Consider the following 25,687-nt stretch of genomic DNA (forward strand, 5'->3'; position numbering starts at 1 on the left):
ATAACCAAATGAATACACTGTAGCAGAGATGTCAAAGATGTGGCATTGTGATTCATGGCTCCAAACATTTTCAGCCAGCAAATGTCTGGAGTTGAGGTTATATTATGAATGGAGCTAACATCCCTGTACCAAAGCTAATAAATTAATAAATACAGGGCCAGCTATAAGTCAGGAGCATTCCCTGCTAGTGAAGGAGCAGCTGAGGGTATCTACTAAGCATTTGGCACAACAGAGGATACCCGCTAAATTCCCTTTGAATAATTACTTTATAATACAAGGCAATAACAAACTATAAAACTATAACACTGTCTTCCTTAATAATTTCAGTAGCTGCACGCAAGACCATTTTTCAACTGGTATCTCTCTGCTTGCCACACAGCTCAAAAGTTTAAAGGAAAACTATACCCCAAGAATAAATATTTAACCAACAGATAGTTTATATTATGTTAAGGAGGTGGCCCTTAATTCTTAAAATGGCAATTTTCTATTTAGAGTACCCAATAGCACATACTACTAAAAAGCATATTTTTATGAAAATGGTTTATTTAGATAAAGCAGGGTTTAACATATGAGCTTGTTTATATATATATATATATATATATATATATATATATATATATATATATATATATTTTATTTTATTTTTTTTTATAGAGGCCTACATCGGTTGGAGGTGTAGTTTTCCTTTAATGCAAAGATGCAAAGATTTTTCAGCTTTCCACCCATTATGGCTGCAGGATTTGAGTTTAAAACAGCCCATAAAAGCAAGAATGAAAATATTTACTTTGCCTTGACATAGTATTTATTTTTATCCTGTACATGGAAAAGAATGTATTACTACTTAAACTATATGTCTCATCAGGGGTAACCTTACCTTCAGAAAGCAATGTAAATGGAAAAACATGGAAACATGTCCCTGTTCTTTTTAAGGGAGAATACTAAAAAGTGCCTAGATTGTTGCCAGTAGTATGCCTGTGCATTTCTGAAGCAATGACTTCACAAAAGGTTAGATAAAAATAACAATATCTGTAAAAATTGCAAATGAAGCCAGAGATGAATGAAAACATGGTTCACACACAGGTTTACTAGACTGTACAGCTAATGCAGAATTCATAGTCAACACTAGAGGGAGCAAGTGCTAAGAATTTTCCATATGAAATATAATCTGGCTTGGCTCAAGCAACAGGACAGGAACCCCAGAGTAAACGTCATTACTAGTACATGTATGTATAGTGCATGCATATATATGTCACGCTGTTGGTTTCTTTTTTGGGAAACTGACAACAACTCCAGAAATGCAACCTACAGGGCCAAGAAAAATAAGGAAGTATCTACTGCGACAGCTGCTACTTAGCCTGTGTAGCCTTATTGCTCCTTATGTGGAATTAGGTTTACCTTCCTTGCAGTACAACATTCTACCTCAGCAGGCAATCTTACATAACAGTCCCTGTCTTGTGAAATACAAAATATACCTATTAGTAGCCACCATAGAGGTCATTGGCCTGAATAAGAACATTTAGACTTGTGCCTTTATGTGATTTTAGGACACCCAGGCAATGTATTATATACCTATATAGTGCAATAGCAGTAAATTATTCTTGGTTGCTTACACTGCCAGATTACCAAGAGACCAGGCAAACTGCTGAAACTATAGGCAGAGCTACACACCCTCGGATTTCTTAGTTTTCTTATTAGTGTGCTTTACTGAAAAAGTGAAGGATAGCAAGTGTGTTTAATACTTAGCAAAATTACATATTATGTTATTACTCCAATGAGCGTCCGGCTCATCAGTGCCTAGCACTGACATCTACCCCACCCCGTCCCCCCCAACCAAGCTTTAACTTGCCAAAGTTACCTGTAACATTTATAATTGGCTGTACATGGGCCAACAACATCTGCCCACTTGACCTATTCAAACCAGGCTGACAGCTAATTGACCACATTCATGAGACCAAAGCAGTGATTTCCTAATCTGATATCTGGTAAGGTTTTGGCCTTTAAATCCCATTGAGTGATTACCACATCATCCACCACCTGAGTGGCCAAATCACACATATATCTCAGCAAAGAAGCAGATTTTGAGTGTATGGCTACCATATTAATAGTGTGTAGTCAGGCGGGTTTTCTAGAAGTTTGAGACATCAGCAATCTAGAAAACCAAACAATACTGCACCCCAATAACCCAGCTGGAAAACTAAATACATGCCTCACTAGTAAACCATGTACTAAAGTCATTTACCAGGATTTCTGTACAGCACATACAAAATCTGCTAAAAAAAATAAGATCAAGCTTACTGTTTCTTTGCGGGGGTTTGGGGGCCCGCAGCATAGCTTGGGCACCTCCCATAAAAGGATCCTGTGATTTGGTACTTGAGGCGCTGGTGTGAAGGGCTGAATCAGAATTTGTTCTGAGAAGGAAAGAAAGAGGTTATTGAGTTAAAGAATGAAATCTGTTTGAGAATAAAGAACCCAATGAAAAAACATTCTCTATATAGAACTGGCTTCTACTACACAGCAGCTTATAACCAAAAACATTTCCGCCTAGGGATTTTTAAACTGTTATTATAATTGTCTCATGATCATCATTTCCTTTGCATTTCTATTCACAACACACATAGACACACTGAATAACTATTGTTTTGGTGGCCATATTCCATCCCTTCTCACCAAGAGAATAAAAAAACATTATAAAAGAAAATAATAACCACACACAAAAACAAACTGGTTAATGCCTTAGTGCTAAATGAAATCTATAGAACAACAAAAGCCTGGCTAATGCCTGAAACTGAGGGAGCTGCTGCCATCAGGAAGTTTCTTCAGTGATGTATCTGGTGGAGAGCACATATGCTGTTAGCTGGAAAATACTCCACTTTTATTGCTTTATATCTAGCCAATCGCTGAGAAAAACAGATGCAACAAACCTCTAACTGGTTACAGGACCAAGAAAGCCAAACAGTGAGAACAATTTCATTTGTATTGGCATGAGATATTACTATCCAGTACTTGTCCAAAATATTTTCTTTGGAGCCCAAATACTAAATTTACTACAGAGCCTGTGTTTTTATTGCAAGTGAAATATTTGACAGAAAATACATAAACATTACAAGAAAATAACATTGTGAAGTCTTTGTTATAAATGAGAATTGTTGAAGCTTTATCCTCTTCATAACTGAAGGGGCAGGTATTCAGCATCATTCTTCCGGTGTTAATAAGCAAACAGAATGCTCTCTGTAGCGATCATTATAAATGGCAGTCCCCACTATTTACTAGCACACAAGGATAGCTAGCAGGATATGGTATGACAAGCAATACAAATATGCCCTAAAGGAACTGAAATTCTTGGAGTTTTATCAATTTTAAGATTAATGTGCCAAAACTTTACATCAAAAATTGAACTAGATGGAACAGAACACACCAAATAATACATACCAAAGGGAATTTGAGCCTGCATGTTGTTAAGGTGAGGTGGCTGGATGGTAAATCAAGTTTTATATAGATAACATAAGGATAATTTGTTTTTATATATCAAAAGAATCTTCGGTTCTTGCACAGTAAACACTATCTCGGCTAGAAAACAAATATTCTACTCTGAGCATTAGACAGAAATAATTCACCTGTTGAGAGCAGATAAAAGTCTAAATCCTGGCCGTTTCTCTTCGTTCCAGGGAGCCTGCTGCCTTCAGAGACAGAAGTAAGAGGGGAAAAAGGGAAGAAGGGACATGTTTGACATTAGTTGTAATCCCATTCAAAAGAATGAACATCTGTACATGGTGTTGGTCTCAGGTAGCTAAGAGTTCTGGCAAGAAAAAGCACCAGAAAGAAGAGTTAATAAAGAAGGTGAAATGGGAATCATTTGAAGATTGTGGCACATAGGACCAATGAAGAAAATATGTGCTTGATTTTAAGGTGAATGGTTTTAAGAAGAAGTCAGGGTAGAAAATGTTATTGGAGGGTCTTCCAATGCAATAAACCGCATTGCAAGCTTATGCACTGAGAGTGTTAGGAAAGTCTGACATTCATATTAGTAGTAGTAAAGGCCAGTGATTAAAGAAAAGCATGTGTAGTCAACTTTTTTTTTTCTGGTCCAATTTGCCTCTTCGGAAGCCAGCCACTGCACGGCCATCAGACTGAGGCCAAGTTGTTGTACAGCCATCATACTGAGGCCAGAACCCGTACAGCCACCATACTGAGGCCAGCCATTGCACAGCCATCATACTGAGGCCAGCCGTTGTACAACCATCATACTGAGGCCAGCCGTTGCACAGCCATCATACTGAGGTCAGCCGTTGTACAACCATCATACTAAGGCCAGCCGTTGCACAGCCATCACACTAAGGCCAGCCGTTGCACAGCCATCATACTGAGGCCAGCCGTTGCACAGCCATCACACTGAGGCCAGCCATTGCACAGCCATCATACTGAGGCCAGCCATTGCACAGCCATCATACTGAGGCCAGCCATTGCACAGCCATCATACTGAGGCCAGCCATTGCACAGCCATCATACTGAGGCCAGCCATTGCACAGCCATCATACTGAGGCCAGCCATTGCACAATCTTCATACTGAGGCCAGCCATTGCACAGCCTTCATACTGAGGCCAGCCATTGCACAGCCTTCATACTGAGGCCAGCCATTGCACAGCCTTCATACTGAGGCCAGCCATTGCACAGCCATTGCACAGCCTTCATACTGAGGCCAGCCATTGCACAGCCTACATACTGAGGCCAGCCATTGCACAGCCTACATACTGAGGCCAGCCATGGCACAGCCATCATACTGAGGCCAGCCATGGCACAGCCATCATACTGAGGCCAGCCATTTTACAACCACTATTCAAGGCCAACTCTTGTACAACCACATCTAATGACAAAGGACACATTCTCCTTCTGAGCTGCATTACAACCTCAAAAGAAAAACAGGCAAGAAGAGCTTCCAGTGGCCCAAAACCTCTGTAACAAAACATATGCTTCAGGAGCAACTTCAAAAGATGTACTACAGAAGGTTCCAACACCATTTGTACATTCTTTTTATTATTTCTGAATGATTCCAAAAGAACACAGTGGCTCCTTAAACTGTGTACCACAGAAGAAAAGGCTACCAAATTACTGCAAACAAAACCAATCATTTGCTTACAAGCAGATTTTGCCAGTGTAGAAAGAGAGATACTATTTTAAGAACCATTAACTTAATTAAAGTGATAGATTTAGAGTTATCTGTATACCATGCAGGCAGAATTTTTACATTTTCTTCTTAAAGAAATTCAACAGCCTATTTGTGTACAAAAAAAAAAAAAAGATTTTAATGCACAGCTGATTTTAAAAAGCTGCTTTTGTAGCATGGCAATACTATTAGATCTGGGGACCGTACAGAAGCACTTTTCTCTGCTGTTGATTTATTTTCTCTGTAAGTTCTTTGGCAAAGACACAGTTGCCAGTGGGAACAAGTGACACTAGGCATCCAGAGCGTGGGACACAGAGCCACTTGTCCAGACCAGTTGCACTACTGACCTCTCTCACTGGAAATTATTTTATTGCAATGGTTCACTGACCAGGGATACTGACTTTTACCATCCTAAGCCTGGTCAGAGCCTGGTTTTACTCATATTTTAACTCTATGTGGGACCTATTTCCATCAAACAGTGTGCAAATCAGGTAATGTCCCTAAAAGGATAGTAAAAGTAATAAGCAAAGGGAAGCCAGTGCTTTGCATAATGTGTAGAAAGGAGAGGGCTTATTGTAAAACAACATTTTATTGCTGCCAGATTACCCAGTATGAATTGTAAGGCTTATGGCACATATACCCCCAAAAGCAAATCAGGGTTAAGTAGCCAGACAGACACTCAACATTCAGAAAAGTTTTCTTCATTAATAGAATTCATATATATTATATTAGTATATATACTTATATACAGACACACAACTTGTTTATGTTTTAAAAGAATTGGAAAGCAAATTAGCAACTGGCCTTTAATCAGGCCAATGACAGTACCAGGCAGTAGTGGACATTGGTACAAGTGGAACAAAAAAATGGATATCAAATAAGAGGTGACAATGGATCAGGAATGTGACGTGAGGAAATGGCAACTAGACACAAAAAAAAAAACCAAAAGGGTTGAAGTGTTGTGCAGAACTTGTTCTTGTGAATTGGCAAATAACCACCCTAGCCACCTTTTGAACTGGCAAATAGCTGGCCCTGGCTTTCAGAAGTAATTAAAGTGTGTGAGGTGGATGGAAAGAAACTGGTTAAGATTATGAATGCAATGGTTATAAGAACTGGAATATGGTGCAAACATGAGCAAAACTGTATGAGTAGAAGGACTGAAGAACAAATAGAAGCTGCTGAAAAATCTGAATGCAAATGAGTAACGGGTAGGAAAAAACAACAGATGACGGGAAAATAGAAAAGGTGGAAGGATGGAGAGATATATTATGTAGGAAATCTAACAGAAAGAATGAGAGTGGGGATTCTAGTTTTGGCTGTGATAATTAAACAGAATCTCCTAAAACAGTATTCTAGCATTGGGCACAGTCACATAGGAACCCTGGAGCTACCTCCGGACCAGACAGTAGCTCCAGGGTTCCCTGAAACCCCTCCAGGAATAGGGAGAACACATCACTCGCATGGCAAACACTAGAAATACATCAACCAGACCCCTGCACAATTGGTGTTACAAACAATGCTGGAATTCTGGGGGAAAATGCTACATTACGGGGAAAAAAACATGCCTATTGTGTTTGAGATTGAATTTGCTTACTGCACTTCAAGTCTTAAATGACCTCTATTGTCTTTTAAAGCATTTATTTCTCAAGTACAGGTTTAGATCAGCATATTACAGAGCACAAAAGCTCTTATTATACAACAAGCCCCTCTCTCTATATTGAGTTTTCTCTGCATCTCAACATTTATCCATTGCTCCCTTTCTGAGTTATGTAGAAATCAAAGTTGTAATGTAGCATATTAAGATCTGATAGGGTACAATAAATCAATAAATACTATTTCAAAGGGAAATAGCTATAATTGGCCAACTGAAGGCCTGAAATAACAGCCATGACATCATGGTCTGGGGCCCCCCTATAGAGATCAGATAAACTGTAGATATTGCAAATATACCCATGATCTTTGTACTGCACTCCCCAACTTGATGTGGACATATTGGAGGGCTAGAGCAAGAAAATCTAAGAATGAGTTCAATCTATAACATGAAAGGTAATGTTATTTTTGTTTATTCTTAATTTCAAACTGTGGGAGCATTTCAGTAATTTCATATATTCTGTATGACTTCCCTCTAGTTTTAAAGGATAAAGAAAGCTCTTCCGACTTCTTGCATTAGAACATTCCAGGCAGTGTGCAAGGCTACAGATTAGCCCCTGCTGACCCTATTTTTCCCTCAAGTCAACATCAAGCTGCCAGAGGGAAGCCGCAGCCACCTCTGCACTATACATCATTGCACACACAAACACTTTCCAGGTGTACTGACAGGCTTTGATTCACTAGGAATAAAACTAGAATTCTGGCCAAAGTCAATGAAATTTGGACTTGATGTCTACACAGATGTCTAAATCGGCAAAGCTACATGTTCAACACCTGGAAACAAAGAACAATAGGCGCTCTGAGTTCGCAGCAGGCTACACTGAATATGCCTTTGGTTTTTTTAATACTATTCCCTCAGAGGCAAAAGAAAAATCATGCTAGGCATTAGGAATGATTAAATCTAGAGATGGAAAGAACAGCTGTTAGTAAGAGAAATGATAATCACAGCGATTCTGATTCATATAAATATATACACGTGTGCTATTCTGGCACTGCATGTGTGCAAACCCAATTATATAAACATGTATAAACATGGCAATATGTACTTACGTGCATATCACTTACAATTTAAACATTTGCAATTGCATCTAGGCAGTGTTTATATAGGTGTTAAAACCTAAACATTTGCATTCACATACATGCAGATTATATATACCCTCACTTCTATAAACATGAACATTTGTACGAATATGCAAGTTTCCCTAAATGTGTTTAGTTACAAATACTAGTAATCACATGTATGAAAATAATAAATAAATGAGTGCAAAACAATTGTAATCTTGTAAAAGCATTAGAATAATTTTTATGGAAAAGAAAGCTTCTAGCTCATTTACCATTTGCACTTTAGCAGTAAATCCACAGCAACCAATCAGTAATTAGCTATTGCAGGAAGAACGATGAAAGTAAAAATGTGACTGGGTAAATCTGCACTGGGGCAGAAGCCCATGCCAACCAAAAAGAACCCCACATCTAGGGGCACATTTACTAATCCACGAATGTCCGAAAAGCGTCCGAATGCATTTTTTTCGCAATGATCGGTATTTTGCGACTTTTTCGAGCGCTCAATACGAAAAAGTTGCGACAATTCGCGAAAGTCATAATGGCTATGAAAAAGTCGCGTCAATTCACGAAATTTGTAATGGCTATGAAAAGGTCGCGACAATTCGCGCAAGTCATAACGGCTACGAAAAAGTCGCAAAAAATACAAAAAAGTTGCAAAATGTTCATTTTCCAATCCGAATTTTTCCCATTCGGATTCATGGATTAGTAAATCAGCCCCCTAGTGTTCACACTTGAAGCCAAATAAATGCATAACATAGGTAATATAGACTACAACCCCCTTTATCCCTCCTCTTCCAAAAATGCATATGAATATTCTAAGCTAGAAACAACAGTGACTATTATTACTGAAGATAAATGAAAGGTCGGTGCACTTACCTTCTCCAGTTATTATCCGGTGGGGGCGAGAGATACACAGATCCATATGGAGAGCTGTCACAGTGATTTCGAGTAAAGGAAAAGTAGATGCTTAGCTATACAATGTGCATGCACAGACACAGTGTTGTTCTGCTGGTATTATAGCCTAACCCAGGAGAAGAGAGTCATTAGAGGGCCACCCACTACAAACCACTGGTGCAGAGCAGCTATGTAACCAATTGATGTTACTGCATGATCTTTAGCTTTCAAGTATATGTATTAGCAGGCATTTCTTCACATTAAACTTGTTATAGGTATGGGATCTGTTATCTGGAATGCTCGGATGCTTCTGGAGAAGGGATCTTTCCTTAGTTTAGATCTCCATGCTTTAAGCTTACTAAAGAAAACTTTTAAACATTAAATAATCCGAATATGATTGTTTTGCCTCCAATAAATACTAATTATATCTTAGTTGGGATCAAGTACAAGGTACTGTTTAAATATTACAGAGAAAAAGGAAATAATTTCTAAAAATTAGAATCATTTGTTTAAAATGAAGTCTATGGGAGATGGCCTTTCCGTAATTCAGAATTTAACCTCAGTAAGGCCAATTGTAACACTGGCTTTTGAAAGGCAACAAATGCTGAGAGTTACAGTGATCCTGATAAACTGTGTTTAATGGACTAGTAGTGAGGATCACCATCGCCATTCTCAGTCAAGCTCACTTTCTACCTGTGTGAATATTACTCAAATAATATACTCAAAAACAAACTTTCCTCACTAATCTCTGCAGTAGGTAATGTAACAGGCGTAATCTTGATAACGGTCTATAAACCAAAACAACCAGATATTTCCCAACAATAAATAAATGGTACCCAATGATTGTCTGCCAGCCTCCATTTATCTTGTATAAACTAAAATGCACACCTATCTGAAAAGTATGTTGCAACAACTATGAAAAGGAATGCAGGAGTGTGGCAGGCCTGTCAGCTTTTTCTACGCACAGGTAATTGCATTTTTGACGTGCACAGAAGCTTAACCAAGTTAACCTACAATCTAAATCACAGTCACATAGCCAAATAAGGATCAGTTTCATTGGGAGCTGATCAACTTGCCTGCAAGTAGACCAAACACAATGTAGGTAGTGTCCTGGTTGGGGACGAACCAAAGATCCCAGAACTGTGAGCCAGCTCTGCCAATGTAAAATAAATCAGGAATTCTCCCTAAGTCCTTTCAGCCTTTGTAGTGTCAGAGTTTCAGATTCCCAGCTAAATACCCAGCTAAACTACCTTGGCACAGTAAATCCATGTGCACACCTCTAGTTAGTAAATGCCCAATGAAACATATAGTATTATGTCAGCAGCCAGAAAGTAATCATCGTTAAGCTTTAACTTCACTTTCCACATGCTTTGTGCATATTACAATCCTGAATTTCTGCTTGATCTTCAGTATGTAACGTCTTTGCTGTAATAAAATGCCCGGTTGCAGCTGTATAGGTAGCACTGTAAATAGTGCATGTTTGCAGAAAGCATGGCGAATGTATACACTACTTGTTCTGTAGACGAATCAGGTTGGGGTGGGGTGGCGGGGTTGAACTAAATCTGTCCTTATTATGACAAATGGAGAAAATACACTGCATGACTTAACTGAACCAGAGTTATCACACTGTCTGGTAACTGAGCAATACTAACAAAGTCAGAATTAAAGGGGAACTGGCACTATGACAATTCTACTTAAAGGAGAAGGAAAGGTAAAAATCACTGGGGGGTGCCAAATGTTATGCTCCTCCCAGTGATTCTAATTGCTTACCTTATACCCCAGGCTGGTGCTCCATTTAAAGGTGGCCATACACCTTACAATTATGACCACTGGTCTCTGGAAAGATCGTTCCCACCCTCCACAGACATTCATAGCTGAATCGTCAGATACGGGGGTAGAAACAAAAGAGATTCTACCTCCACCTGACTATTCAGCCCTAAACGCAGATTTTGCTTGGGCGCCGATCAAAATCTTTTAACCTGCCCCATCGACGAGAAGACCAATATCAGATGCTCTTGTGATATTAGTTGTCTCGTCGATCAGCCATACACGCACTGGTAGAACTGCACAAAATTTTGTTCTGTAGGATATTTGGTGCGTGTATGGCAGATTGAAGAGACAACACACGGGCCGATTAGTCGACACGCCTACGATCATGGCAACTATTGCGGCAACTAATCGCTGCTGAAAACCCATTATCTAGAAAGCTCTGAATTATGGGAAGGTCATCTGCCATAGACTCTATTTTGATCAAATAATGCAAAATGTTAAAAAATATTTTCTTTGTAATTATGAAACAGTACCTTGTACTTGATTCTTAATATAATATAATGAATTCTTATTGGAGGCAAAATAGTCCTGTTGGGCTTATATAATGTTTAAATTATTTTTTAGTAGACAAGGTATGGAGAGGAGGATTAATGTGAAAATGAAGCTTCTATTTTAACTGCTTCTACTGGGTCCCGGAGTGCATGTACTTCTGCTGCCGTTCTGCCGGTCTGTTAAAGTATGGTGATCCAATTTACTGAATGACACCTTATATGAAAAACCTCAGGTCCCAGGCATTTTGCATAACAGGTCCCATAACTGTATTTAATAACTTTGAGTTTCCCCACCCAACATTTTTTCCTGACTGCATACAATAAACTGAGTTGCTGACAGATTTCTCCTGGTCCAACTGGCTGATTCCAGCATGAGCAATGCACTACTGACACTGACAAACTTACTGTGTGTTTGCAGTAGGAAAAAAATGTTTGGTTGGGGAAGCACACTAACTGGCCAATGTCACTATATATCTTATAAACTATTTGTAAAAAAAAAAATAATAACTATAATGGCTCACATTTTTAAGTTAGGAAGAATGCTCAGTAGGGGCTGAAGCTGCTAAGAAATGTATAAACTAATGTATTAAATTAAACCACTTAAAGGTGCAGTATATCCCCTTGTACAACATGAAAACAATGATTAGGGTTTGTGCTAATCATACTTTTTGCCTATTGCTTTAAGCATGTAAAATCTGTGATTCCTGTTATTTTTGAGCTAAACGGGAAACCAAAGCTACTCCATGTTTGGTCCTTGCAAGGTAGATAATTAGATTCCCAGTGCAAGATAACCATCTGCATAATGGACTCCTGCTAACGAAACAGTCATAATAAAGTGAGAATGGATGGGGTTGTATACAGGTAATATAATTATCTATCTAGCGCCAAAAATAACAAAAAAACATACATTTTTCATGATTAAAACAACAGGCAAAGTATGTTCAACACAAGCCCTATTCGACGCATTCATGTTGAACAAGGGTGTACTGCCCCTTTATGAAAGCTGATTTGGCTTAATGAGTTTGCATTGGGAAACATGGGAGGAGGAGGAGGAAAGAAACACGTCTTTAAAACTTATGGTGTAAATTAGAAAATAAAAAGCAACTGCAATAAGACGGTGCACTATTAGAAAACGAGAATCTACATCTATATAAACAACTTAATTAGAAATTGCTAATTTACAATAGGGGGCGCTCCAAATTCATAATATTGTGATGATTAGTTGAAAACAGAATTAAAAAAGGGTTTGGAAGGTGAACTACTCCTTTAAGTGTTCTTTCAAACAAGTATTTCAGCCAGTCGGTTACAGCAGCAGTCATGCAGGCACACCCTCTGTCCCTGAAGCCCGAGACAGCAGCATTAATCTTACTGTAGGGTGTTACATGACAGAGCTGAAATGCTATATAAGCGACCAGCCAAACATCAGCAAAAATATCTTTTAAGACAGCAGCTCCTTGTCATTCATAAAACCAGTTACTTCAATAGAACTGTATGGGTTAACATGTTATTACTATTATGATGATTGTGAAGATTACGGCTCTTTACGTAGGGTAGCTATAGTCTGGTTCAATAGGACACTTGGGTCACACAGAATGAAGGGCAAACTCTATGAATTGCCTAAAGCTTGTCAGTCAACCTAGTATCTATCTCTACTGCAATGTCAGTGTTTGGGCAGCAAGAGGACTTACAGTGTGTCTGATCAGTCCCCACCCTAGGAATATAGTAACAAATCCACACATTTAATACAGCTGCTTTCAGCACTAAATATTTGTGGGTGTGGCCTGTTATATTATACTAAATTAGACAAACCAGTCTTTTTGAGAATATGGAAACATGGCATTTTAATTTTGGCTAGTATGGATGTTCCTATAGTATGGATATTTATTCTTACTTCAAAAAACAATCAGTATGTCCGTTCCCACTTACACAAGCAGATAGAAATGTTCAGAGGAATAGTGCTCTGTATGTAAAGTAACAATCACAAAAATAAAGAAGAATTACTGAGCTTTAATTAGAAGCCAAAGATATTTTTTCTTGTGCTAGCCCAGTTATTTTTTGCTGCAAGCACAATCAATCATAAGGCAGACACCTGTTGTAGAATATATACAAACTCTTGTTTCTCTGCACTTGTATATGACAGTACACTTAAAGCATTACTTGAGTTAAGTAACAGCCACGTGGTTGCTTCTCTTTACTCTGCATTTGTTTGACTTCCTAGAAATGGCACCCTGCTCTACAGGACAGCAGCTCTGAAGCACAAAACTGGCCGTATAAAATATGTCAAGCCAATAAATGTCATGTTTAACCCCTTGCCAGCCAGAGTTCTTTGATCTTGCAGAGAGGCATGCGGTACAGAACAGATCAAACTGCAACCCGGAAATGTAAAATCTATGGTGCCACTAGTCAAGCTGCAGTGACATCCACTGTAAATTTTATGATCTATGGCAAACGAGCAGTTAAGAGGATAAATTGTTTTTAGTGTATAATAGAATATTAGCAACACTACAGCTTTATCTAGGAGCCTGCATTTACAGCCGCACACTGTCAGAATACTGCAGACATACAGTATAAAAAGCATTCAGCATCTGTACAGAGCTTACACTCAGAATCTGAACCACTTAACTGTTCCTCTATACCAGCGGTTATCAACCTGTGGGTCAGGACCCCTTTGGGGGTCAAACGACCCTTTCACAGGGGTCGCTTAAGACCATCGGAAAACACATATTTCCAATGGTCTTAGGAATAATTTTATGGTCGGGGGTCACCATAACATGAGGAACTGTATTAAAGGGTTGCGACATTAGGAAGGTTGAGAACCACGGCTTTATACTAATATAATCTAATCACACTAGGCAGATTAACACACCGCACTTAATAGGAGCATCCCGTCGCTCCTAGACTAGAACCAGAAGAGGCTACTTCTATAGGACCAACTAGAACATTAGACAGTAGGCTTTCAATCAAAAATCACATCAAATATTGCATACAAATCAAATGCAAATTAAGTACAGCCTTCAGTCAGACATGTGCATCCTAAACATGCATTAGGCCTTAAAAGTAATTCTTGGAGATACAGAGAGTTTTTGAGGGTGGCTGCTGTGCTCTTTGTAAAGCAGGATGGCAAAGTATTAAAAAAAGAATTTAAGGAACCTGGTTATCAGCAAATACAGATAAAAGTTATTAATTCAGCCCTTGTTCTGATTTTTATTTTGGCTAGCCTTTGCCTCCACCCCCATGGACACAAAGTAGCAGGGATCAATGTGTTAGCCTACCATCTATTTAATAGCAGCTATAAGCACCACATGGAAGCAGTGGGACAGCAGTGATTACGTGCCCTTAGAGTTCTGCCCTCCTTACCAAGTTTTTAGTCTCAAGCATTTGCCTAATGTATGGCTAGACCTTTTCATTGGAGGTACTAACATACTGGATGTTGGCCTAGGGTAGGTGATGCCAGCACCAGACAGAGAAAGATGCCACTACTGCAACACTGCTAAATACATGAGAGCAAGAAACCTGTTGAGTATCCAGTCAGAATTTGCAAATAGCACTGGCAAAACAATGTTGTAGTAAAACAAGTGACCAGCAGGTACAGCTTTAACCTTACAGCAGCATCACACATACAGATCAGCAACCAAATACAACCTTTTTAAAGGGGAACTGAGGCTTCCAAACCAAAATTTGTTAAAGCAAGCACAACACAAAATTCCCTAGTATGGGAGGAGGGACTAAAACATTGATGTTAGAAATTGTAACAACTTCTTTACAGCTTACATACAGCATACAGGAACTACATAACCCACAAATGCATTTGCACTGTGATGTTCCCTTCCCTATTGGCATCATGTGTGCAGGAGATGCAGGCTGCATATTTGTAATTGATATGTATTGCAAAGTTGCTTGAAAATATGTTTTCTTTTCAAAAAGCTTCTTTTGTGTTTGGGTGGAGTTCCCCTTTAACAAATACCAATTATTTAAAATACATTTTGCTGGCTTCGTTGTTGTTATACAAAGTAATGATAACAATGTCGATTTTGGCAGATTTTACAATAACTAGAATCCGTGCAGCACAAGGTATGAGCAGGCAAAAATCACTCACACTGCATTGCTGCTTAAAATACAAGGAGCAGAAAGATGGACAGCTCAAGAAGGAAGGTTAATAACAAGCACTGCTATCCACAATACCATGGATAAAGCCCTCAGAAGCAGCATGGTTACCACTAATAAAAAAATATATATTTGGCATTGATTAATCAACTTTTATATAAAGGTGAATGTCCGACTGTCACACATGTTCCAACTTCATAACAAAAAATGAGTTTAGTCTGATAGCAGCAGCTGCAATGGCAGCAGAACATGTTGTACGGACATTGATTACAGAATGGACTGAGGTGTCAAGTGCCACTGGGAAGACAGATGGGGAGCTATTCTGAAAGAGTTAATAGTTGCAGAAAAAAATACCCTTATGTGCTAATACCCTTATTAATGCCTGACAATAATTTATATAATTCAAAATAACAAAGACTGCAGCAGGTATGGTACGCACAAAGTTTACAATCTAAACAAAGCCAAACAAGCTATGGGGGTCACAGTGCCATGGACCACCAAGACTCCAACTGTAACCTGAGGCTAACTCCAAGGATTTAAGCTTGTGCTGTGAGCATATTACACAAGCATATCAAACCATCATTCTTGAAAGTGCTACCTGTCAGGTTAATTTATGCATGTTGCTTTGTCTTCTTACCACCTGCTAACATAAGAACACTGGCTTATATTATAAACAGGGAGTAACATAGGTTCTGACTTCCAACTATCTCTGAAAGATAAGTGCCACTAATGCTATAATCACTCCAAACATCCACCACTGCCTTTCACTTTTGGACATAAACCCCTTAGCCTGATAGACTGAGCAGATATCATGTAACTTTTTCCTCAAAATGTTGGAAAGTACAGGGAAAAAATTCAATACATAGAAGGGGAACTCCATATTCCGAACTAAAATTTGTTAAAGGAGAAGGAAAGGTAAAAACTACGTAAGCTTTACCAGAAATACAGCCATAAGCACTCACAGAACTTCTGCTGTGAGTCCTCAGTGTAAAGAAACAATTTTTTATTTCTTCTATTCTGTATACATGATCTTCTGTGTCTGTGACTTCCTTCTCTCAAAAAAATACTTCAGGGCAAGGCACGAGTCTGCTCAGTTTGCTCCTCTGTTCCTCCTTCATTCTGTTCTCTCTCCCTCCCCTCTCTGCTGTAATCTGAGCTGAGAGCTGTTCCTTGCCTGAAATTGAAGTCAGAACAAACTAAAATGGCAGCTGCTATCTTAAACAAACAGAGAGAGCTTCTAGTTGCTGTTTTTTTCGGGTATGGTAAAGCATTTTGCAGAATAAATATTGTGTTCTAGCTTGCACTATTGTGACTAATTTATTGGCAATAAATAAAGCAAGTAGCTTTCCTTCTCCTTTTAAGAGCCCCACACAACACAGAAACCTCTAATAAACCACTGTATTCTGTTTCTTCAAAAAGTATGAATAAACGCCATTTTTATATGCTGAAATCCAGCTGCAAAAAAGTTTCTCTTGAAATCCTGGCAGGGGAGGAGAGACTAAAACATTGATGTAAAAAATTGTAAAAACGTCTCCACAGCTTACAGACAGCATGCAGGAACTACATAACCCACAATGCATTGCACCGCAATGCTCCAATCCTTTTTAACATCACATGCACAGGGAATTGGAGGATGCAGGCTGAGGACCATTCACTAATGTTACATTTTATTTATTTATTTTTTTGGAGTCTCAAAGTACAGTAGACAGCAAGATCACCAGGAGAACAGGTAACTGTTTCAAACCATATTATTACATTAAAAATCATGAAAAGGCTGCATTCAGCAAAGTTGCTTGAAATTATGTTTTCTTTCAAAAAACATACAAAAAGTTGTTTTTGGTGGAGTTCCCTTTTAATTTTCTTCTGTACTCTATCTTTGCATATATAATGTAATTCATAGGGGTATAGGATCTATTACATTATCTTTTTTTTATATGGTAATTTTAAAGCACTTTACATTGATTATACTTCATTCATATCAATCAAATTCACACGCAGTGAGGACACCTGGAGGATACCCACACAGACACTGGCAGAACATACAAACTCCCTGCAGACAGAACCCAAGTCAGGACTGCAGGGCAAGAAGTGCTTCCCACTGAGCACCATCTAAAGCACTTGAGACTTGGCTTTGCTCAGATTTTTCTGTAATGTGGAGTAAAATGCAATGCCAGAAAGAAACTGAAAGGTTCAGCTTACAGGATGACAAATACATTAGCTATTGACTTCCTGTGCAAAGCATTGTGGGCCCTTTCAGCAAGGAAGAGGTTGCTGCAGCAGAACCAACACCCACACATTGTGAGACAGGAAGGAAGAGTTTAGTGGATTCTGAATGTGTTCCCACTGAGGGCTCCAGCTGTGATGCAGGGATTCGGCTCGAGCTGTACAAACAAGGAGTGTCTTTGGCAGCCCAGATTTCATTTTTTTTTCTTTCAGAAATAGCACTCCCAGTCATTGCTATGTCAACACAGGCTGGAGATTTTGTTTTTGTCTGTAAGAAAGTTCCTAGCAGACTGCACTGCAATGCGCATTCATGTACAAAGCCCTGCATTGGCCTGATGTGCAGAAATCTGCAAGCAAAGGACCCGTGGGCATCTGGCTGGAGGTGGAGAAGAAGTAACTAAACAAACATGTTTTACAAGTCTGTACAAAAAAGCATGAACCTCCCTAGAGCAAAGAATTTGCCTCATACCCAGCACACAATAAGGACAGTATGTCACACTCTCAGGCCAGCCTCACTGCACTTCCCTCAGCAGGAAGATATCAAAGCCTTGCACTGCTAACAGACTCTGTCCCTGAATTACACCCATACACTGCTAACATCTCATACACTGCTAACATCTCCCCCCCCAACATTGCTATGGAACGTTTCACTGGGGAAACTACCGTTTTCAGTGATGATCTTAGCAGGCAATTGCCCATCTGACCTCTGCTTTCATGCCATAAACTGTCCGCATGCGCTTGATATTTTATTACTTATTTAAACATAATTTAATGTTAAAACTGTGAATATGTAAGTTGGGACTCCGTAAAATCAAATAAAAGAGAATGGGATGATTCGCATCATTTAAACCCTATATTTAATTGCAAATAGTACACAGACAACAAATCAGATGTTGAAACTGAGAAATGTTATTGTTTTCTGAAAAATATATGCTCATTTTGAATTTAATGCCAGCAACATGTTTCAAAAAAGCTGGGGCATCAACAGACTGGAATGTTGTGTAATGCTAAAAAGAGCAGATCCCAGAGAGGCTGGGTCTCTCAGAAGTAAAGATGGGGAGCGGGACCCCCACTCTGTGAAACACTGCAGGGGGAGGGGATATTGCTACAATTTAAGAATAATGTAACTCAATGAAAAATTGCAAAGAATTTGGGGATTCTGTTATCTACAGAACTGTTTGTGGACACAGTTCATTTTTGCATCCACACATGTAAGTTACAACTCTATTATGCAAAGAAGCAACCATATATAAACGTGATCCAGAAACAGCACCACCATCTCTAGGCCCAAGCTCATTTGAAATGGAGTGAGGTTAAATGGAAAACTGTCCTTTGAACTTCATTTTAGAAATCATAGACACTATCTTTCAGGATAAAGAGGAAAGGCAACCAGCTTGTTATCAGCACACAGTTCAAAAGCCAGTATCTGTGATGGTATGGGGGTGCATGGCATGGGGAGCTTGCTGGGAAGGCACCATTAATGCTCAATGATATGTACCGGTTTTGGAGCAACATATGCTGCCATCCAGACAACATCTTTTTCAGGGGAGGCCTTGCTTATTTTAGCATGACAATGCCAGTATTCTACATTAATTAATACAGTATGGCTCTGTAAAAGAGTCCCGGTACTAAACTGGTGCCCTGCCTGCAGTCCAGACCACACACCAATTACAAATTTTTGACAAAGGAGACTGTTAAGCAGCTACTATCCAAGATGTGAATTACTGTGAAATGTTAATTCTATGATATAAATATCTGTAGACCCCCTCCCCACCACCCTTTCCTTTATCCTTTTTCTGTACCCCCCCCCCCCTATTAAAATGCTATAAATAAAGATTTAAAAAAATAAAAAAAAAACTGTTAACCAGCTGAAATACTAGATCAGGTAAGAATGGGGCAGCATTTCACTTTCAGAACTAGAAGAATTGGTCTCCTCAGTTCCCACATGTTACAGAGGGCTGTTAATAGGAGAAGTGATGCAACACAATAATTGTTTTCAGTTTCAACATTTGATATGTTGTCTTTGTACTATTTGCAATTAAATATAAGATTTAAATGATTTGCACATCATCCCATTCACTTTTTATGTATGTTTTAAACAGTATCACAACTTTTTGGAAACAAAGTTCTAAAAAAAAAAACTGTATAAATAATGGCATTGTTTACAGTACATTGCAATATTCCTCATGAACTATAAAGATAGCCAGTCTCCTCCCAACAAGCATAAGAGATACATTCCCATGCTCATGCCAAGATTTCCTCTGAGAAATAATATGTTTTTGTGAAGCAGTCTACAAAAGCTAAGGAAACATGTACAGAACAATATTTGGCTATCAGTGAATAGATTTTTGCACAACTTGGGAAAATGTAAGCAATTTTTCAATAAAATATTTTTGCAAATGTAATTACAAATGGAAACAGTATTTTCCACTTTCTACACTGCTGGTTCTGAATTTTCAAAGCAATGTAGCAGAAGCCAGCTATCCTCCAGCCAATATTCAAAATGCCTTGCATGTGTTTTTCATGTCTGGTATCAGCTGGATTGCCAGAAAGAGACTGCTTTCAATAGCAATTACATTTACAAATAGCTTTGAAACTGTAGGTGTTTAGAATGACTTTTTTTCTTTTATTATGCAAATACATTTTTGGGTGGAGATCCCTTTTAAGGTTTAATTTAAATCACAGCTGGGCCATGAAACAATAATCAGTCTTTTAAGAGTCCCTTGAATTACATCGAGTTCCTTTACATGACAAGTGATGTATAAACAATACATAAATAAAACATATCAAGTTGGAAAATATACAGATTGTCTGCACTTTTGAAATGTTAAATTAGCAGCCATATAAAGGATTAAAGCAAGTGATTATTTTCTTTGCAACATTCTGACTGGTTTCCTCCTGGGCATTCCCTCTCACTAAAGGACTTTTACTGTGGGAAATCTTGCGAAAGAAAAAAAACCATGTTTCTCTGATGGGCTATTTATTACTGAATAAGGAAGGATTCAAGTCTGTTGTGTAGGTACAACTTTTATGGTGCTCAGGCATAAAACAAGATGCTAAAGGATTTCCCAGGCCTTTCTATCTGACAAGGGGTAAATGTCAAGAGTCGGAATATGAATATAAAAAAGGACAGTGGTATAACTAAAAGTTACTGAATAAAATTATTTAATCTATGGAAATAAAACCTCTTTTCCAGTTAGTGCCCCAGTATGCTCAGAATTGCTTCAGAACTAATAGGTTTTCATATCTACTTTTCAACACCTTGTTCACATATGTCGAGTAATGCATTCAAAGGTTTTGGCCACAGACCAAAGGAAATAATACCATACGAGCAGTCATACACTGTATAGCCACAACGAATGTGTGGTTGGTGAATTTCCCAAACCATGTCTTCTCTATTCCACCCCCTCTCAACCAGGGACTACCAAACTGGAAGACCCAAACCAGCACCCAAAGATGACAGACGGGTCCAGAAACTGGGCAACACTATCCCACAAACAAAGTAATGGATGGGGTCTTTCTTTTATTCCATTCATTTAGACAAACAGCCTGAATAATTGGGAATTGTTTCTCATCTGCATGGCCAGCTTTAGAGCTTAATGACATTTTGCTTTGTGTTATTTCTTGTTTGGAACCTTATTAATTGTGCTCTGAAATAAGGCACCAATAACAAGAAAATATTTAGGATTTCCCTAAGGCCTCTGACACATGAATGATTTAGAATGCACTGGCCACACTCTCATGCTGCATCCTGTTATTTTGTAGACTTGAGGAATAATGGATTAAGGTAGAAACCAGTACCTGTTGTACTTGTGTGGATATGCTCTGTAGGTAGAACAATCATTTTTTTCTGAACATTGGACTGTTAGCTTGATTAAGCTAACAGTCAAATGGAGAAAAAAACCAAGAGGGCATGTTATAGGCGGCTTACAAACCCCAGAAAGCCAGAGCAGCAGAGTATTAAAATTATTTAGATTCTGACACTAATCCATGTGACTAAATCATAAAATGCAAGATATAGAAGTCTGAAACTCAATTTCTCTTTTCACATCAGCTCCATAAAGGAAACAGTAAACATATGTAATCATTAGGGCAGGTGTCTGATAAAGACAAAAGGCAAATAAGTCTTAAGTTTTCAGCAATTCCTAGTATCAGCCACTAAGAGTGCATGCTTATGTTCAAAAACAGCCTGTTCTTGTGGTGTCAGGTGGTTTCAACCACTACAAATCTACACCAATCAACAAACACAATGTTATGATAATCAATGAAATATCACATATCAGTGTATGAATTCTCTTATATAATAGCAGGTCTATGAGCCCATAAATAAACTGTTAAATATTTAAATAATATATATACACACACACACAATTGTACTATCAAACAGATTTATGTAACATCCACTGCAGTTTAGAGCATAACCCCTTGAATGCGTGCAACATTCATAAGGACATGTAAAGGCCAATAAATAGCTAGAAACATTCCTTGAGCCAATTTGCTTTTTTGCTCTTTTCTATAACCTGAAAGGATATTTGACGTCCATGCTTCTCTATGGGTCTGTGATGAGAAGAGTGAAGGCGATTACGGGAAACTCTCTCCACAAGTCCATGGTGGCGCATACCTCGTATATTATCCGTGGGGTGAAAAGAAGGCTGCAAAACAAAGAAGATAAAGTGGCAACTGAGACTGTAAAATGAGACTTTCAGCCACCCCCTAGGATGCATGCTCGTATGACCCATGTTGTCCCAGAGTGTACAGAGAGTGCTGGGTGGTTTAGTGAGTGTTTGTACCCCAGTAAACATGCAGATTTGCAGCTTATACTGTTATGATTATAGGCACATTTATAAAAGCAGCGTTAAAAAAAGTGGCATAAATCTGACTTATGCATTTTATAAACATGCAGACCAAAGCTTTTACATACAGAAAATATACATCTGACATCTTTATACATATGCAGTTTATTTGGGTTTTAATTAGCAACACAGTTGTTTTATTATAAATATTCCCTATATGTTTATGTTTTTGTTCGTGTGTGTTCTCGAAATGTAAAACTGCGATGTGGCCTTTAAATGTCACTGTGATTGTGGCTGTAAATGTGTGTGTTAAAATGTGTGTATTTGTGTTCTGCAAAGGCGCTTCTGAGCAGGTATTAACTTTCAGTGTGTTTTTCTGCTTAGTGCAAAGAATGGCTTGTGAAGGGTGGGACTTGCTACTATTGCTATACACTGGGATAGCTCAGCAGTTTGCATTTGTGTTTATAGGACTGTGTGCAACAATGTGTATGTAACTACAGTGTATTGGATGTATTCTCTTGCTGCTGTTACATTTTTTTTGTCAATAAAAGAAAAACTTTGTATCTGTAAACACTATATCCAAAAGCTGCATAGAAAATCATATTTTATATATTTATGTCTGAACAGGCAGAACGTATGATTATTTGTCGATAATAGTTCTCCTGCACTTATTGTACTAATGGGCACAGTGCTTCGGCGTAACCATTTTTGGTATGGCTTCCCCAGCTTTATAACACAAGGGTACTCTCATGCTTAAGGACTTCCTTCTTACAAATGGGCTGCTTAGTTAAAGCCATGGGAATGTTACACCATTTTCCATGATAATTGGGTCATTGATTCATGTTTTATCCCAGCAGAGCAAGGAGTGTGGTGGCACATACACCAATAAATACAGATAAATATGGCTCTGTTTAAAGGGAAAGTATACCCCCCTTTTGGACATGAGTTCATTCACATTTTTTTTTGTAAAAATGTAAATAAACACTAATCTGTGCTGCCAAAAATAAATATTTTTAAACAAGACACAGATGATTCTTCAGAATAAGTGGAAACCAAACATAGGGTGTCCTAGGCAGACCAGTTAGGAGAGGACTGCACTGATGCACTAAAGCGGTTCTCATCTGAAAGGATTTTCTAACTTGTCCAATGGATATCTACATGATTTTCACCAGATATCAGTCAGACAGGCCATAAGGTGGGCCACATAAATGAACCCATAAGTTGCCAACCTGGTCTATCAGACTAAATTTGCAGGTTTTACCACCACCTATATATACTGCTCCTGCAGGAACCATTTCCCAACACCCAGTTAGGGTGTCAAAGTCAATTATCTCAATCCTCACCTTGCTGCATGCTAAAGTTCTGGGACTAAAAAGCCCCTCTGTTTCCCATGGAGGGGAAAGCACAGATTCTCTGGAAAGCAGAGGGATGTCAAGTCCCAGACTTGATTAAGGGAAAAAAAGTACACCACCTTCAAGCAGGCTTTGATAGTATGCTATGCACAATGAAAATTTGCAATACCATAACAGTCCAATGAAGAATAGCACATTGTGAAATGTAACTTTTCCTCGTTATGTGTTTTACCTACAGTGATTCCTACAACTAGCAATGGAAATTAATTCTGGGCCAGTTTTTTAAAGGGATACTGTCATGGGAAAACATGGGAACACATGTTATGCATCAGTTAATAGAGATTCTCCAGCAGAATACTGCATTGATATTCATCCAACAAGATGGCAGCTCCCAGTAGCTATCAAAATAGCACTCAATAGTAAGAAATCAAAGTCTGGCTTGGGACTCCTCCAGTTACATGGGAGTAGGAAAAACAATAGTTTACTTGAAAGCAGTTTTAATGTGTAGCTATGGCTCCTTCTGAAAGCTCAGACTCAGGTACAATGCACTGAGATGGAACCTACACAACAATATTACAGCTAAAAATTACTTTTGTCGGTTCATGAACAAAGTTTTAAATGGTAGAGTGAATTATTTACTATGTAAACAGTGTAATTTATAAGTACACCATGAAAATCATGACAGAATCCTATTAATCCCTATAACACAGGCCATTCTTTGCCAGCTTAATCAAATGTTCACTTCTTCAAGACTTTTAGTGCATCTGTGATGGTTTCAGGACGTAACATTCTCCAGTGCTAAACAGATTCTTTCTATTTAAGGCTCTATTTACATTGTTTTAAAACTACACCCACACATATATATATATATGTATGTATGTATATATATATATGTATATATATATATATATAATTTCCAGTGGATAAGACCTCTTTAAAGCTGTAATAAATTGCACTGGATAAAATTTAAATTTTTAAGATACAACTTATCTCTCTCACCAAGAAACTTGATGTCCAAGCTAACCTGGAAATTCTGCCTATTTCCCACTTTTTTTCTAAAAAATATTCATTGCTTGCCTATGTTTAATTCCCCAGCTAAAAAGTGGAAATAACTCTTATAGTTATACCAGTTATGGTAAAGACTTCCTCTGTCCCATATCTAAAAAGCAAAGCGGCACATTAACAGGGTGATGCACTTTTAAGTTAACTTTGTCATGTCATAGAATGACCTATTGTTTGCAAGTTTTGAATTCTTTATTTTTACTTAATTTTTAGCCTTTTATTTCTGCCTCTTTCCAACTTTCAAATGGCAGTTACTGATACTGGCAACTAGTGACGTGAGGCCTGATCAAGCAGTTGGGCCAATTTCCACCACACAGTCAGACTATCTGAGCATGTATGGACAGTCATGTGCCATCCAGGCGAATAATATGATAAAAAAAAAAAAGAATCCAGCAACACTCCAATATGTTGTGAAAGTTGAGCTCCTCTACTGTGCATTCCAACTGAAAATACTGTGATCCTGGTGGATCAGTGATTATAAAACTTGCCGAAAGTATGTAAAGAGAAGCCACAGTCTGAACTGGGCAAGAGCTCACTGCCTTAAGGTGGCCACACACGTGGCGATTTGCGATCTTTTGTGCGACCATCGGTCGCACAACAGATTGTTAAATCCGCCACTAACGTTCAGGGCTGAAACGGCAGATAAGGAAGTAGAAACAATAGGATTTCTACCTCCTTCTGCCGATTCAGCCCTGACGGCAGATTCTGCTTAGGCACCTTCTATGGCGCCCGACCAAAATCTTTTAACCCGCCCAATCAGCAGCCTCCTGCGATATCGGTCGACTCGTCGACTCGTCATACATGCACCGAATATCGTACGAAACGAGTTTTGCATGTATGGACAGCTTTATGTATATCACTAGAATTTTAGGCCTTTGCTTTGTCCTTTTTTAGTCTAAAGGTCTTCTTAAAGTGATATACAACTTCCACTGCTTGTTTTGCCATGCACAAAGAATATGTACTCACAATCACTGCACTGCAGGCTACTTCTATATTTACCAATTTCTATGTCCAGGCAAGACCATCTTTGCAGCAGTCATGGCTTAACCAAATTAAAGCCAATCA

The 25,687-nt window shown here is 38.5% G+C and overlaps 1 protein-coding gene across 3 annotated transcripts in view; it reads right to left on the reverse strand.

Moving 5' to 3' along the window:
- The window catches only part of crtc3 (CREB regulated transcription coactivator 3), a 61,292-nt gene that overhangs the window by 18,363 nt on the left and 17,242 nt on the right, over positions 1 to 25,687 (reverse strand). For 2 of the 3 annotated variants that reach the window (XM_012958945.2, XM_031897898.1), the window contains exons 3-6: positions 21,948 to 22,067; positions 8,750 to 8,811; positions 3,615 to 3,677; positions 2,296 to 2,408 (exon numbers count right to left, since the gene is read on the reverse strand). In XM_012958945.2, coding sequence (XP_012814399.1) covers positions 2,296 to 2,408; positions 3,615 to 3,677; positions 8,750 to 8,811; positions 21,948 to 22,067 — 358 coding nt within the window. The remainder of the gene's footprint in view (positions 1 to 2,295; positions 2,409 to 3,614; positions 3,678 to 8,749; positions 8,812 to 21,947; positions 22,068 to 25,687) is intronic. The other variant, NM_001078695.1, reaches the window with a different exon arrangement.

Source organism: Xenopus tropicalis, chromosome 3 (assembly GCF_000004195.4).
Source record: "Xenopus tropicalis strain Nigerian chromosome 3, UCB_Xtro_10.0, whole genome shotgun sequence".
Classification (NCBI taxonomy): domain Eukaryota; kingdom Metazoa; phylum Chordata; class Amphibia; order Anura; family Pipidae; genus Xenopus; species Xenopus tropicalis.